Genomic DNA, 15342 nt, shown 5'->3' on the forward strand with positions numbered 1-15342 from the left:
GTTGTTGTTGTTGTTGTAGCGGCTACAACAACCCCGCCCAGATCGGTTGGTATCTCAGTCGTTGTCGTCAAGTTCCACTAACGGCAACCCTAGGAAGCGTGCAGCTTCTGTGGGATCTGTCCACAGGGACAAGGCCGTTAGGGTTGTCGGGTTTTCCGGGCATGCGAAGAGATGGTTCGAGTCATGTGGGGTCTCTCCGCATGCCGGACATTCGTTCGGCACATCCTCATTCAACCTACTCAAGTAGGAGTTTAACCTGCTGCAGTAGCCGGAGCGAAGTTGAGCGAGTGTAGTGCGTGTCTCCCGAGGCAGATGAAGCTCTGTCTCGTCTATGTCATTCCCACGACAGCCGGTTCTACGTACCGGAATGACTCGGGTTTCACCCGACCAAGGGCTGTTGTTTCGGCGATCTAACCCCGTTTAGGTCGGCGAAGTATCTCAGAAGTTGTCCGTCCATGGGGCAACATTCACTACGCATTCCATCGAAGTGTCAGTTCCCTTTATCAAAAGTTCAGCACATCGCAGCTTCGCATTCTTAGAATTATCTAATATTCTGAGTTTGAGCTTTTTCCTTCGGGCATTAGACCTAGCCTCCATCGGGAGATAGGCTCCTGCAAGTTAATAGTTGTCTCCGAATTAAGGAAAATCTATTAATATACTGATGTGTATATTATGTTTTTATAACTGTAGATCAAGGTAGATGAAAATTATTTTGCTTTGCTTTTTTCTTTAATTTGTCTAATTAAGTTTTTAGTCAGTAGCCAGTAGCGTCTAAACACGAGGCGCGCCAAAATCGAAGTGCCTTTTATTACCTAAAGTGCGCATTTACCCTAATTTCACGTGTTCTAAATTTTTGAAATGGCAATACGGCTTGTTTACAAAAATTTGACATTTTGCATGTCCACTTTTGACAATCAGTTGTTAGCGTAATTTGCTGATTTCCTTTATAAACTGTTTTCATTTAGCCACACGGGCGAAATAAACTTATAGAGCTAAAAAGTTCTGTATTGTTTCCAAAATGCCACCAAAAAAAGCTCCAGCTGCAAGCAAAAAGACCGAACAAAAGAAGAAGGAGAAGGTCATTGAGGTAAGTACAAATTCATATTGGAATCCCCGCTGACGGAATGTTCAAGTATGCCTAACCTAACTTTTCACTGCTTATACTGATTCTTGTGCACCGCCACCTCACAACCAAATAAATTGGGACTGAATGCAGGATAAGACTTTTGGTTTGAAGAACAAGAAAGGCTCCAAACAGCAAAAATTCATACAGCAAGTGCAGAAGCAAGTGCAGTCTGGCGGCCAGCACCCACGTACCGATGTCGATAAACGAAAGGAAGAAAAGGAGAAAAAACTGCTAGAACAGCGTGAATTGGCGAAGATTTTCCGACCTGTGCAAGCGCAGAAAGTGGAGAAGGGTACAGATCCAAAATCTGTGGTGTGTGCGTTCTTCAAGCAGGGCAGCTGTACTAAGGGTGATAGGTGCAAGTTCTCACACGACTTGTCCATCGAACAAAAGGTAAGCGGGAGTTGGTGCACGAAAAAATTTAAATATAAAATATAACTTTATGTTCATTTTAATTGTATTCCAATAGGCGGAGAAGCGTTCAATATACGTAGATATGCGCGATGATGATCCTGATGACAATATGTCCAATTGGGATGACGCCAAGTTAAAGGAAGTTGTGGATAAGAAACACTCCGAAGAAAAGAAAAGACCAACCACGGATATTGTAAGAAAATCGAAATGGTTTTTCTTATTTAAAAATTATATTACCGTTTTCTTTAAAGATTTGTAAATACTTCCTGGAAGCAGTTGAAAAATCCAAATACGGTTGGTTTTGGGAATGTCCTAACGGCGGAAAATGTATCTACCGCCACGCTTTACCTCAAGGATATGTGCTGAAAAAGGATAAGAAGAAGGATGACAAACCCAGCGAGATTTCCTTGGTCGACTTAATCGAAAGAGAGCGTGCTGCATTGGGCTCAAATCAAACACGCGTCACGCTGGAAACGTTTTTGGCTTGGAAGAAACGCAAAATACAAGAAAAGAAAGATAAAATGGCTGCTGAGGAAGAAAAGAAGAAAAGCGATTTCAGCAAGGGCAAACAATTTGGCATTTCTGGTAGGGAAATGTTCAGTTTCAATCCTGATCTTGTCGACGACGGTCCAATGGAGGATGGTGATGCAGCATTCGATAACTATGCGCGTTCAGATGACGAAGACGCTATGGAATTCAAGGAATTGGATTTGACTGAACTTTCATTGGCAGCACAAGAAGCTGATGGAACGGGAACTGTAGCCTCTGAATCGCGTTTGCAGGAGCAATCCGATGCGGCGGCGAAGCAGTCTGCAGAAGAGGAAGCAGCTGCGGCCGCTGCAGAAACAAATGATGAAAATAGTACACCTGCGAATGATGCGGCACCTATCAATAAGGAACTTTTCATGGGTCTGGTCGATGAGCTAGAAGACTTGGATATTGATGATGAAGACGATGATGATGACGACGACGATGATGATGACGACGACGACGACTAAACCACAAAATCCACAAATGTAATTTTATTGCGCCTTCTCTTAGTGGCTAAAATATCAGTTTATTTAATAGCAGCAATTGCACGTGATCTGCTAAAAATTCAAGAGAATATCGAAGGTAATTACAGTAACTAGTAGCTTTTCTGAAATGATATAATGTTGAATTACAAAAATTTATTAAAACTACAAAATTCCCTATAAATGTGGTTAATGGTTCTTAACTGAAAATTTATTTGCAGCTGATTTCATCCATTAACATTAGTTATTTAAAACCTTATAAATATTAAAACGTTCTGACGCTGACTACCAAAATGACGGCGGTAGCGTACCTTGTGGCGCCGAAATTTGTTTCTGATTCAAGTAATCCATTAAGAGCATCTCTAAGCGCGTGCGTGGGCCACCTTCATCCACTTGTGCCAGCCTAGCAAAATAATCGCGTGAAATATACAACAGCAGCTTGGTGAATTGTTTGCCGTACGTGCGGCACATAGAAAAGCCCAGCGTCTGCAGCATCTCCAAAATTAATGTCGCACTTATGTCGGGCAGAGGTTCGAGACTGCTAAAGTCCACAAGCCAGCGCCAAGCATGCTGAAGTCCATACGGGTGATCTGGGCCTTCAGCCCGTCGTCCATTCGTAATCATTACAGCAGCATATAAGCGCGTAATGCCCGCTTGTCGTTTGAGGTCGTTGTACTCTTCTACGGATTTGCCACGTAGCGGCACAAGAAACGGTGATTCCTTGAAGATATACGCAAGGAAAAGTTTCCCAAAATCTGGTATTAGCTTCCAGAGAGAGACCACAACTGATGCAACTGGAAAGGCGGCTTGGGGATTGCTAGAAATAGCTGTCTCGCCTTGGTTAACAAATCGTTTCGCGGTCAACAGCAGACAATAATTGCGGCCCAACGGATGATCGTTAACACTAACTTGCCCATCAGCAGTTTTTAGCGGTTGTCCATTGAGAAAGTTGAAAATTCGTTCGAATTTATCCTAATAAGTTGGGGGAAAAAGTACTTTTTTTTTTTGAAAATTTAAACATTTGCACTTAGCGGCATACAAACCTGCAAATGCTGTGGATTGACTGCCGATATAGCATTTAATGGTATGTTGATCGCTTTCTGGCATGCGAATCGATACTTTTTCATATTTTCATCGGACTGCAGAGGTTTCACGCTATCTACCTTTGCCTGATAAAAGCTGTAGATCTCTTGATAGAATTTCAAAGCAGCGGTTGGCTCTTCGTTTGTCGGTGCCGATGATTGTGGCAGTTGCTGTTGTGTTTGCTGCTGTTGTAACTGCATCGACTGTTGTGTTTGGTTTGCTGATTCCTGCTGCGCCTGACCACTCTGCTCTGCTGTCTCATTTTGTGGAGGCGCCTGTGCCTGCACTGTGGCGGTTGCTGGAGTTGATACTTCCACTTGTGTCGCATCAAATGCTGATCGTGACAATGCCAATGCGGCAGCGAGCTCTTCCTCCTCAGCTTTGCGTTGCTCTTCCTGTCTCGCTTGTTCTTGCTGCTTCACTAATTTATCCAAATCCTCATGAATTGTCGCATACAAAGCGTCCATTTTGTTGCACAGACTGTCGGCCAGTTTCAACTCGGTAGCACCGCATTCGTCTGTCTTTATTTTGGTCGTTAACTGTTCGAAAAGCTCGACAAGTTCCTTCAATTGACGATTGTAATCGCTACACGAGAGCAGCGCCTGTTTGTCAATGGAGATAAGTGCCTTTGCAACCGCTTCATATTTGCTGCGAAAAACGCTATGATATTTTGCCACACACTGAAAAGAGAAAAGTTGTAGCTGACGCTTGGCTTGCAGACGCATGGCACCCATTTGCCTTTCGATTTCTTGCAACTCGAGTGCGCTTTGTCTTTCAGCCTCCTCTAGTATGTGTGCGTCATTGCGCTGCTTCTCCGCGATAAGCGCATGCATTTGTTTGCTTTGCTGTTCACGTAGGCGTGCTGCATTTTCTCGTAATACTGTCAGTTGCTTCTCCTGCATGTCTTGCATTTGCTGGCGCACTAACTTCTTGCGTTTCTCTTCAGCGTCGCGCAGCATGAGGGTGGCGCTAACCAATTCATAGTCTAAGGACTTCAATGGCAATGAGGTTAGAGTGAAAGGTCTACACTTGCATTATTTCTACTTACTGGTGAGGGTTTCAGCACGGGTATTATCAGCTTTGGGGAACTTTCTTGAGATTTTGGTGTTTTTAGCTTTTGCGCGGGAATATTTTTGGGACTGTTGGGTGCACTATTGGTCGATTCTTCATGTTTGTATTCGGGCAGATCTGGTCCTATTGTGCGCTCCTTAACTAACGGAGAAATTTCAAGAGCATGCTGGAGCGTTAGCTCATGTGGCTTAATGAGTTCTTCTACCTCGACTATTGGCTCAATATCGACGCCCTTGTGTGTAGATAACATAACAAAATATTTTAAATTATTTAGTTTATAATTTTACATACATATATGCACTTACCACTCCACTCATTTTAAATTGGAGAGCGTANCGTTTATAACATACATATATGCACTTACCACTCCACTCATTTTAAATTGGAGAGCGTAACTTTTTTTAGCTTGATGCAATTAGTTATAGAAAAAAACAACATTTATCGCTACAAAACTCAGTAAATAAACAAATTATGCAGATAGTTAGCGCAGAATTGCTGCAGAAAATATAGAATGCTTGAATTAGAGCTGGGATACTATCGATAGTTGGAAACTGTCGCTACTATCGATAGTTTTTGAAAACTATCGATGTCGGTTTTAGCGAAACTTCACATTGTCTCTTTACATTCCTACACATAACAATAATTTTTTTATGAAAAAAAAATCACAACTGTCGGCAAAAAAATTTNTACATTCCTACACATTACAATAATTTTTTTATGAAAAAAAAATCACAACTGTCGGCAAAAAAATTTCAAGTCATTGGAATTTTTGCAACTATATGCTTACACTGAGCTATAGTAAAATTTAATAAGCTATAAATTTTAATTATTTTGTAGTTTTTTATGTTTTATACCCTTTTTATACAAAAATAGTAGACACTAGTCAAACAAATAAAAAGTCAAAACTGCTAAAAAATGTTGTAGTGCTATTATTTTGACCAGTACTTTATTCGGTTTCTTATACTTGGTAAAATGTTAATAATTTCCCCTGTTCGGATTTTGATATGCGCCTCCGTATTTGATACCAGTGGAACTTTTATAAGTATGAGTTGTCAATTTAAACGAATATCTTTTGTTTGTTTTGTTGTACTAGAAATGTATTATTATAGCCAATTTCACTTTGCACTTCAAAAGGGACAAACAAAATCCGAATTAAATTTTTCTATATAAAGAATAAGTACAGATTTTACCTGTCGCTATTTAAGTGGATGCAAGTATATGTATATAAGTATATATAATTCAGACGCATAAATTAAAAGTTTATTTTATTATTATAAGAAATTGTTTTTGATGCACTCAAATTTAAAAAAAAATTATATAATCTCTTTAGTTTACAAAGTAATTTATACATCTTATAAATTTATTAATTTTGCGCAATTGCGCGTTTCAAATCAATACCTTTCCGACGATAGTACTGTCGGCTTCCTTATATCGACTCTGGTTGCAATTGCATTGCGAGTTAATTTCAAATCATTGGAATTAACTAAATTAATTATATCAACAAATATTTACTTCCTTTTTTCATAAAAAAAATCGTTCGCGTTTATTAATTTTTAATTTAACGGACTTATTTATTCCAGCAAGAATTTGCAACTGCTCTGATTGATAATTTTTTGGTCTGCACGAACGCGATTTGGGCAAAATCATAATTCGTAAAAATTTTTGGTCGACGAACATACCTAATTATGCGCCATCGAACAGCTGATATAAGAACAAAATGGAAAAGAAACACTTCTGCATTGTTAAAGTTAAAAAAAATTTACATTTTGCGAAAAATCATGATTATTTGCAATAATACGTACCTATGTCTATTATTTCGTTAAAAAACCAATCGTTCGATTAAAGCAGATTTGTAATTTTCTTTCCTAAGCCTTGACAGACATTAATTAATATAAGTTTATTTACACATATGGAACTAGCAAAGAAAGCACAGACCCCTAGAAAAACTTTATGCCATAACTATCATCCAATTGCACCACCTCACATTTGCCTTTATTCTCTAGCACGCGCATCGCATTCAACAGCACCGCCTCGTCTATGCCATGGAATTCCATGCCCTCGGAATTATCACCAGATGCAATTTCATACAATGTACAAATCGTATTCATTTGTCCAGTCTGCTGTATCCAGTCATACACCATATTCGCATATTCCTCCAATGTATACCAATACACTTGCCATTCCACGCGTCGTTTATCTAGCGGAGCTGCATGTCCGGTACGTTGCAGCTGTTCCAATATGTGCAATATAGTTTCGGCTGACAAGCGTCGCTTCAATGCTTCATTGTAGAAAAGTGGAAACCCATTTTCGTTGATATTCACTTGGAATTTGTTCAAATGCTTGAGGTAGCGCAGAAAGAGATCAGACCAAACTTTTATTTGTTGATTGCGTGTCTCCTCGTGGGGCTGTAAACTGGGTGATGTGGAAGAGGCAGTAGTTGTGATTAAAAATTTTCGGGATTATTTTTAGCTGACTTACGTGAAAAATGGTGGAAATGTGTACTCCCATGGCCACTGGAATTCAGTCATTTTGTAGAGGCTTGAGAAGTGATTTTTCAAAAATCCAAAAGATGGCAAGTATGTGTATTAATGAAGTACATACAGTGCTGGTTCTTTTTAAAAAAGTTTTAACTTAAAATGCTTGCAAATTTGTTTTGTAAGTGTTTAAAAAATGTTGCGGTGTTTTGCATAGACCAGTTACACAAATGTTTATTTTTCTTTTGTCTGTTGCTATACGGCGTTGTAGTGGTAATGAAACACAGGGTGTCCTTATTTGGCAAAATAACGTAAATAATATTGCGCAATATTTCCACATGACAGCCATATACTGTGCACTTCTGCGCGCCTATTGATATCGGGGAAATCGAAATTTGTGCTTGCGCCGCGGTAGTAGGGTGCGCGCGACTTTTGAAATCGTCGGTTTTTCGCAGAGTGAATTGATTTTCAAAGAATTTCGGGCCGTCCATTTGAATTTGCACCAAATTTCGTGTCTGCACAGCTATATTTTACTTTTCCCGCTAATTTCCCACCCGTTTCACAAATAAAACACCTTTCAAAGATTACATTAAAATGATTTTAGTATATTTAAATATACATATTTTTACTTACTCTTAGAAAAAATGTATTAACATTTTTTGCTATATACTTTTTTCTTATAATCCGTATTTTGCTCATTTTTCTGTATTGTGTTCTGTGAATTTCTTCGATAAACGTTTTTTATAGATTTTCAATAATATACAAAAAGGGACCGACCAGATTTCAACTTTTAACTCCATACGCGTCAACGCATTGCAATTGCGGGCAAATGTTAGCGCATCATCAATTTTCGAAACACTCACTTTTAGCGACACAAACATGTTGATTGATACATTTCTCGTTTTGTTTTGTTTTTTTTTTCTTTCTTTTCTATTTTAAATATACGTTTATATAGATTTATTTATTCATTTAATATTTATAATATACGCCGAAACTTACAGCTAATTTACATATACATTTAAAGTGTTTACAGCATCTCTTCATTCAATATTTCTTCAGTATTTGCTCCTAGCTCACGTCTGCGGCAACAACACAATACTCATTTCGATTTAGTGTTTGTATATATATTTCTTTTTACCTTATGTATGTAGTATTAATCTTTTTCGTTTACATTATTTTTTATTTCAAATATACAAGTTACATAGGGCTATGGCAGCGTGTTAGTAAAACGAAAAACAAAAATATAACAAATAAATGCACAAAACAATTTATAATAAAAAATATTAATATACACAGCAATGAATTGCCTTATAAAGCTTACAAAACATATACAAAAATTAATTAAGCAATATTTTTTTAATTACAAGACTATCGTATCGCCGTTTTTTTTTTGCTGATTTACTGCACAATTGGAAAATAAATTTGCATTGCATTTTGATTTAGACTTATAAGGTAATAAATGCCTATATTATTACTACATCTTAGTACAATATTTATATAATCATTCTTTATTTTTTTAATCCTCTTTTTTTTTGCTAAATGTATACAAATTACACAATCCTCTGTGTGTCTGGGCAAGCGCAAATTTTTATACATTTTTATATGCTATTTTATAATTTTGAATATACTACCGTGCGCTCTCCGCCAAAATTCACACATACATACATAGGTAACTATGCAATTTCGCTCATGCTACTTTTTTTACTAAATACAGTTTTCTTTTATTACTTAAATTGTTAAGCTAATTTTCCATTTATTTTTATTTTTATTTACTTCATTTTTTGGGTGTGCGCCGTTTTTAAATAGTACAACAACATACAGAGAAAGTACACGAGTGGTTTACATTTACAGCTGACTGCTTCAAGTTTATCGACTTCTTTCTTCAACTACTATTAAACACTATTAAACGTTTCAAAATCCTGCCGTTTTCTTTGCAGTTTTTGGCTTTATTCTTTTAAAACACTAAAAAAAAAATTTTTTTTTCTAACTTGAAAGATTTTCGTAAATGGTGCGCTTTTGTAAGGAATGTTGATACGTCTTCCAAATTGCCTTGCGAGAGCGGTTAAATCAACTTCAGTGAGGCTGTGAAAAAGTGACGACTGCTGAGAATAAATTTTTTTACGTGTATATATGGCAGACTTTCACAGCCAGCGCTTAAGTTCAATGAACCACACTCCGCCCGCAATTTGGCAATACAACTATGTACATATACACATGCAATATTTGAACATTTATTTTCCTTCACTATCATAGGTCTGTGTAGCTACACTAATGTACAACTTTTTTTTGTTTAATTTTTAGTTTTTAGTTCGACAGGATACGAGTGGAGGTATTCGATAGTGTTTTAGTTTTACGTGTTAGTTTGAAGACGAGCACGAAAAGAAGGTCTATAGTGGATATTTCTCTAGTGTTGGAGGGCTGGCTGCCTTTTTTTTAGAAACGTTTAGTTTAGGGAGTTTAAGCGATTACTGGTATTTCAAAAGAGTACACCTATTACAGTTACGTTTATTTACAGTTATGTACGATTGAAGCGATTTCTTATGCACTTTACGCAGTTAACTTATAATTAAAGATGCATGTATTCTTTTTTACAAAAGGAAATAGGAAATCGAAATGGAAAAGAAACAAAATGTTTTACACTTAATTAGAAATGCTTTGGAAAGTTTGGTTGATAAAAAATACAAGAACACAAATTCGGGAAACCTAAAAAAATCAATTTCAGTTAAACAAGTAATTTTTACAAACCCGACTTCAATCCTCTTATAAAAATTTAATAGTACCGTTACTTTCTTCATGACCAAATGATCGGATCTAAACTAAATTAGTATGGGACCACCCTTGAGTCAACACCTTTCGGATAGAAAGTCATCGAAATCGGTTAACGTGGTAAAAAAAAAAAAATTCGACGAATCGATAACCTTCTCCCTTTTTTTTTAAGTCGGTTGAAAAATATTCCGACGAATCGATAACCTTCTCCTTTTTTGATGTCCGTCAAACTAAAGGCTTATGGGATTAGAAGGGAGACCAGCTTAAATTTTGAACGATTTCGATAGAAAACAAGTATTCAAATAACGAAAGTGATATACAAGGTTAGAACCAGTTTCCATTTCAACCAGTTTGAATGGAAAAAACAAGTATTCAAACGATGAAAATGTTAATAACATTTGGACCAGTTTCAATTTCGGCTAGTTTTGATTGAAAAATAAGCATTGAACGTGTTTTACAAGATTTACAGCAGTAACTCCAAATATTCGAGTAAAAAAAAATGTATTAAAGTTTGTTCGACCACATGCCAGCTTTATTTAGTTAGGGCAAGAGCTTTGAAATTGTACAGTATAAACTGAAAATAATCAAAATTGGAAACGATATTTTAAACCAGTTCGATAAATAGTGCTTAGAAAGTTAAACCCGAAGGTTCAGCATAATATAACCTCATACGAATTATTGAGACTAGAACTCGGCTGCAGAAAACGTTGGAGGCAGTAAAAAATTTTGGAAAAAAACTAAGAACTTCGTTTCAGACGTAACTTTATCAAAATTTAAATAAAAACAATTTAAAAAATTCAAAAAGTAAAATATGTAGAAAATAGCAGCCAAAAATATGCCAGAAAGTTGCCAAAGTTGTAAGTTGTCCTAAAGTAAAGAAAAATAAAACTTTTATGCCAAGTACCTGCTTGATACCAATTCGGTGTGGGTAAAAGTTTGAATTTTTGTGAAGTAAATATAGCTTTTTGTGGTACAAACGAATCGAAAGTGAAATGCATCGAAATATAATATTTTTGTACCAGCAGAGTTTACCACTACGCATAATTATTATTTTTTTGTCAAATTTCAATATTATTCCTTCGAACCTTTTTAATGAATGTTTTATGCTTCAACAACAAGTGCATCAAAATTATCGAATCGAAAAATGTAAATAGTATCCGTTAGGTAAAAAAATAGGGCGACATAAAACGGAGGCAAATGTATTTGTACAGAAACTTTAGAGTAATAGAAAAAATAAAAGAAGTTGAAGCTTTGGTTTTTTCCCTATAAATCAAAATTGCATCAGCATAATAATTATAAATACAAATTGTAGAAAAAAACCTTGAATGTTTAGAACTATGTAAATGTGTGTATATCAGAACAAACAAAAAATGTTAGACCATTCATTTTAATTGAACTGAATTTAAACATTTGCTTTATACTAAATTAACGGCTAAATTTTTTTTTATTAATTTTTTGTCAACGACAATGCTTTATGAATAGAAAAAATTTCTTTAGAATTTGGATATTAATTATAATAATACCAAAAAATGTAAAAAATGCATTTACAAAGTATACTTCCAAAGTTTCAACGAAAATTAAAAAAAAAAAATTTATAATAAATAGTTTCTTTCAAAGCGTCCAAAACCAGAGTAAATACTTTCTTTTAGAAAAATTATCCATAAGTAAAAACTACTGCAAAATGAAGTAAAAAATTTTCAGTAATGTATGATTCCGATCTAAAACCCAACAAAAAATAAAATCCATTATAAAAAAACTGTAATCTCCACTAGCTTTTATGTAGTTATGTATACATTTCCGGCGGCACAGCAAACAAGACTTGAAACAAAATAAAAATAAACACGCTACTAAATAGTTGCTTAAAGCTTTAAGAGTTACAACAAAATGTCTGGCGGCGAGGAAATTACGCTTTGCCGCTATCTTCTTTTTGGCTCAGCTTAGCTGGGCATCATGTATGGTGTGCAACAGCAGGAGTTCTATAGTTTATCATTAAACATTTACATGCATACGTGCATATCGGTATGTTGTATTCATTCTTTACATACTAAATTTGTTATACGTTAATAAATATCTCTATTACCTTTTGCGCTTTACACGTATAACATTCATACACTCACATCCATACAAAAAAAAATTAGTAATGCCTTCAAAGCGAGATTTAAACTAACAGCTAAAAAGCCAAACACTAGTGTCTTACGCGTATGTCTGTCTTTAAATCGGCTTTGCTTTAAATCAGCGCCGCCTGACCGCTCTGCAGCTACGCTAATTAATTTTTTTTAATTACACTACCTGACCTCCGAGGTCCAGCTGCTGTTTCGCTCCTCACTTGGGCAACGGTTCCAGATAACAGCGCACTGTATTATTCTCATCAAGCATTGCAGAAATATTCCGGCCAATAATCGGCTGAGTGTGCGACGATGACGGTGTTGTTGCTGTTGTCGCCTTTAGTGTTGTTGGCGACAATTGTTGCCTCTTTGGCAGGGGATACTGTTGTTGTTGCTGATTGGCCGGCGGTAAAGGTGGTCCACCACCACCACCGCCTCCATGAGTCGTCGTGAATAGTTCGTGTACGCCTATTCGATTACTCGGTGAGATCTTTTTTAAGGCGCGTATTGATCCCGCGCCGCCACTGCCACCGCCGCTAATGCCAAAAACCGTCGCGCCTATGCCACCACCATTACCGCCTGACGCGGCTGACGATGCTGCATTGTGGTGATCAAAGTAAGCTGCTACCGCTGCTGCCTTTTCGCTCACTGTGTTCTCGGCTTTTTTGCGCTGCCTTCTGTAAAATAGCAAAATATAGGAGAAATTATTAGAATCAAGCACTGCAGCAATCAAAATTTAGCGTGACTTAAATATTTGTTGTGGCCTCTACACGCTCAAATATAACGCGTAAACTTACTAACACTACAAAACATTGAACCCCCACAATTTAAGAGATCTCATTCTACGCTAGCAAATATCTTATGTAGAAAAATTGTTCTTCAATACTCACTGAAACCGCCGCTGAAACTCTTCATCCTGCATCGCAATCAGTCGCCGCATGCGTTCGTCGCCCTGCGGCAACCCACGCCGTTGCGCGCTTTCGTCCTCTCCATCGTCTTCATTGTCGTCGTCGTCGTCCTCGTCGCTGGACGCACCACTCTCTGCATGGCCATATCGACTGCCACCTCCATTGCCACTGCTACCGGCGCCACCCAAAACACCATTTCGCGCCGCCTCATAGTGATGACGCTGACGTAGCTGTTGCTGCCTCTGTTGACGGCGCATGGCACTACCACTCTCACTATCGCAACAATTCACTTCATCGTCATCGTCGTCGTCATCATCGTGATGACCATACATATTCAAATCCATATCGTAGTGTTGGACATCGGAATTGCGATTACTGAGGATTTCCTCATATACTGGGCCATCGCCACCGCCAATGGAGTTTTGATTGTAGTACTGTTCGCTACCCGCGCGTCCGCTCGGGTCATACTCCTCATGGCTCAGATCACAGTTGGAATGCTTATTTCTATAGTAACGCTGTGTCGGCGTGTGCGCTGCGCCCATAAACTCTGGCGAGTGGTGATGGGGATAGTGGAAAGCGTGTGGTGCGGGCGCAGGCGGTGGTGGCAATTGTGAACCGGCGCGTCGACCTAAGTGCAGCAAATGCGCATGCGCTGCTGCTGCCGGCTCTAATTGTTCCTCGTCTGAGGATAGCTGTTGCTGCTGTTGATGATGTGCCGCCAACATCATGGCTGCAGATGCATGGCGACGATGTTGTTGTTGTTGCTGCTGATGTTGTTGTTGCTGTTGGTAGTAGGCAGCTGCACCAACCGCTTCGTCGTAATGAGGATACTGTTGCTGATGCTGCTGTTGTTGCTGCTTCAACGTAGTCTTCTTGTACGAGGGATAGAAGAGAATCTGCTGCAAAAAAATTATGCGTTCATAAAGAAATTAATTAATTTTTTTGTTTTTATCTGTGGGTTTACAATTTATAGACTCCATTTATTTTGAAACTCACTTGTGAGGCCGCTGTGGTGCGGCTATGCAACGAGCCGCTCAGCGAATCGCCACCAATTCCACTACCGCGCTTCTTCTTGCCATGCGGCTGATGTTTTTGCGTCCAATAAAAGAACTCATGGGCCTGCTGCGGGGAAACGGCATTACCCGGGTAGTCGCGTGGATGCGCCAAACTCAAAGCATTATTACCACCGCTCGCCTTTCCCATCGGCTGCTTCCAGCCGTAGTAGTCAGGTTGATGGTAGTACGCCTCCTGTGGCCCGCCGCCAGCTGATGTGATACCCGCGCTAATCATCTGCTGCTTCTGCCCGCCAAAAATGAGGTGCGTTGAGCCAGCCGACGAGGTAGGTGAAGTGTGACCGGCACTAGGTGTGCGCAGACCGCCACTGCCGCCCACTGAATGCAGTGTATTTCCACCTCCACCACCGCGCTCCAGCACAATATGGCCTTGCATAGCGTCAATTATAGAGTGACCGCCCTTGCCATGCTGCAACGACGACATATTCGGGCCAACGCATTTCACTGCATCCGCATCGCCATCCCCGCCGACTGAAGTCAAAGTACGCGAGTCATTCAGCTCACAATCTGAAGAAGCAATAATAGCATCCTCAGCGGCCGATATAATATTGCCGGTCTCATCCGACACTAAGCCATCACTGCCTATTGGCAATTTCGACTTCTTCAATTGTGCTGTGCTTGAAGTGCCGCGATGCGTGCCGGAAAGAGTGCCACCAGTACCACCACTGCCATTGCCCGTGCCGACACCACCAGCACTGCCAATGCCATTATTGCCCACTATGCCCGAGGAGATGGAGGCTTTCGAGCAGCGCAAACACTTAGGCAGCCAAGAGTTTTGGCGTACATATTTACGATATTCGCGACGGATCTGCAGGCAAATGTAGAAGGAATTGAATATTAGAAGTACGTTAAAAAAAAAGACGAAAATAAATGGAAATGAACTGCAGACGGTAGGACAAATCGTTACTTACTTTTTCATTTTGTATGCAATGAAACACGAAAATATACAATCCCATTAGAGTATTAAAACTAATGAAAAGATAGCCGCATACAACGGCCAATTCATCTTCCGTTTTGGAGAGACGCAAATAATAGTAGGCGGAAATCCAAACGGCGCTCAGTAACAGCAGAAATATAAATGAGCAACGAATGTCGAAACTGTGTAAAAGCAAATTTGAATGAACTCGCAAAAAGTAATAGTAAGAAATGCAATGTAAAAATGTAATTAATTGTACGGAAACGAACAAAACCATGTGAATCGATAATAATGTTTCTATAAAAACATCTATAACAATATCGATTAGAAACATATCAATAACGATATTAATAAATATATCAATACCTCGGTAAAAAATTATCAATAACTACA

General features: G+C 38.5%; 4 protein-coding genes across 5 annotated transcripts in view; 1 reads left to right on the forward strand and 3 right to left on the reverse strand.

Moving 5' to 3' along the window:
- The first annotated feature begins 909 nt into the window (after nucleotides 1-909).
- Nucleotides 910-2741, forward strand: LOC108375774 (zinc finger CCCH domain-containing protein 15 homolog). The gene is made up of 4 exons (XM_017631923.1): nucleotides 910-1087; nucleotides 1217-1519; nucleotides 1596-1733; nucleotides 1792-2741. The coding sequence occupies exons 1-4, from the start codon at nucleotides 1019-1021 to the stop codon at nucleotides 2536-2538; spliced, it is 1257 nt and encodes a 418-aa protein (XP_017487412.1). The 5' UTR covers nucleotides 910-1018; the 3' UTR covers nucleotides 2539-2741.
- Nucleotides 2727-5387, reverse strand: Gle1 (Gle1 RNA export mediator). Of its 2 annotated transcripts, none has more exons than XM_017631921.1 (4): nucleotides 5072-5387; nucleotides 4685-4939; nucleotides 3597-4628; nucleotides 2727-3525 (listed from the first exon to the last, which is right to left on the reverse strand). In XM_017631921.1, exons 1-4 carry the CDS (start codon nucleotides 5081-5083, stop codon nucleotides 2839-2841), a joined length of 1986 nt encoding a protein of 661 aa, XP_017487410.1. In that variant the 5' UTR covers nucleotides 5084-5387; the 3' UTR covers nucleotides 2727-2838. The 2 variants fall into 2 exon arrangements, with proteins under 2 accessions (XP_017487410.1, XP_017487411.1); XM_017631922.1 differs by lacking the exon at nucleotides 5072-5387 and adding an exon at nucleotides 5013-5036.
- A 1003-nt stretch (nucleotides 5388-6390) lies between these two features.
- Nucleotides 6391-7430, reverse strand: LOC108375772 (vacuolar protein-sorting-associated protein 25-like). The gene is made up of 2 exons (XM_017631919.1): nucleotides 7186-7430; nucleotides 6391-7119 (listed from the first exon to the last, which is right to left on the reverse strand). Exons 1-2 carry the CDS (start codon nucleotides 7233-7235, stop codon nucleotides 6645-6647), a joined length of 525 nt encoding a protein of 174 aa, XP_017487408.1. The 5' UTR covers nucleotides 7236-7430; the 3' UTR covers nucleotides 6391-6644.
- A 4801-nt stretch (nucleotides 7431-12231) lies between these two features.
- Nucleotides 12232-15342, reverse strand: part of LOC108375775 (latrophilin Cirl-like) — a 5217-nt gene continuing 2106 nt past the window's right edge. Inside the window, exons 3-6 of the mRNA XM_017631924.1 lie at nucleotides 14945-15131; nucleotides 13957-14841; nucleotides 12943-13856; nucleotides 12232-12729 (exon numbers count right to left, since the gene is read on the reverse strand). Coding sequence (XP_017487413.1) covers nucleotides 12270-12729; nucleotides 12943-13856; nucleotides 13957-14841; nucleotides 14945-15131 — 2446 coding nt within the window. The 3' untranslated portion in view covers nucleotides 12232-12269. The remainder of the gene's footprint in view (nucleotides 12730-12942; nucleotides 13857-13956; nucleotides 14842-14944; nucleotides 15132-15342) is intronic.

The sequence above is a fragment of the Rhagoletis zephyria genome, unplaced genomic scaffold (genome assembly GCF_001687245.7).
Source record: "Rhagoletis zephyria isolate East Lansing unplaced genomic scaffold, Rhagoletis_zephyria_1.1 Rzeph_scaffold_09409, whole genome shotgun sequence".
Lineage (NCBI taxonomy): Eukaryota > Metazoa > Arthropoda > Insecta > Diptera > Tephritidae > Rhagoletis > Rhagoletis zephyria.

Excerpts from the sequence above, each read along its gene's own strand:
- Gle1 (XM_017631921.1), bottom strand. Across the intron at positions 4,629-4,684 it reads CCGTGCTGAAACCCTCACCA|TCCTTAGACTATGAATTGGT; the intron begins GTAAGTAGAAAT and ends TTGCCATTGAAG. Across the intron at positions 3,526-3,596 it reads TCAATCCACAGCATTTGCAG|GATAAATTCGAACGAATTTT; the intron begins GTTTGTATGCCG and ends CCAACTTATTAG.
- LOC108375774 (XM_017631923.1), top strand. The coding sequence starts at position 1,019 with ATGCCACCAAAAAAAGCTCCAGCTGCAAGCAAAAAGACCGAACAAAAG. Across the intron at positions 1,088-1,216 it reads AGAAGGAGAAGGTCATTGAG|GATAAGACTTTTGGTTTGAA; the intron begins GTAAGTACAAAT and ends GACTGAATGCAG. Across the intron at positions 1,520-1,595 it reads ACTTGTCCATCGAACAAAAG|GCGGAGAAGCGTTCAATATA; the intron begins GTAAGCGGGAGT and ends GTATTCCAATAG.
- LOC108375772 (XM_017631919.1), bottom strand. The coding sequence starts at position 7,235 with ATGACTGAATTCCAGTGGCCATGGGAGTACACATTTCCACCATTTTTC. Across the intron at positions 7,120-7,185 it reads ACATTTCCACCATTTTTCAC|TTTACAGCCCCACGAGGAGA; the intron begins GTAAGTCAGCTA and ends CACATCACCCAG.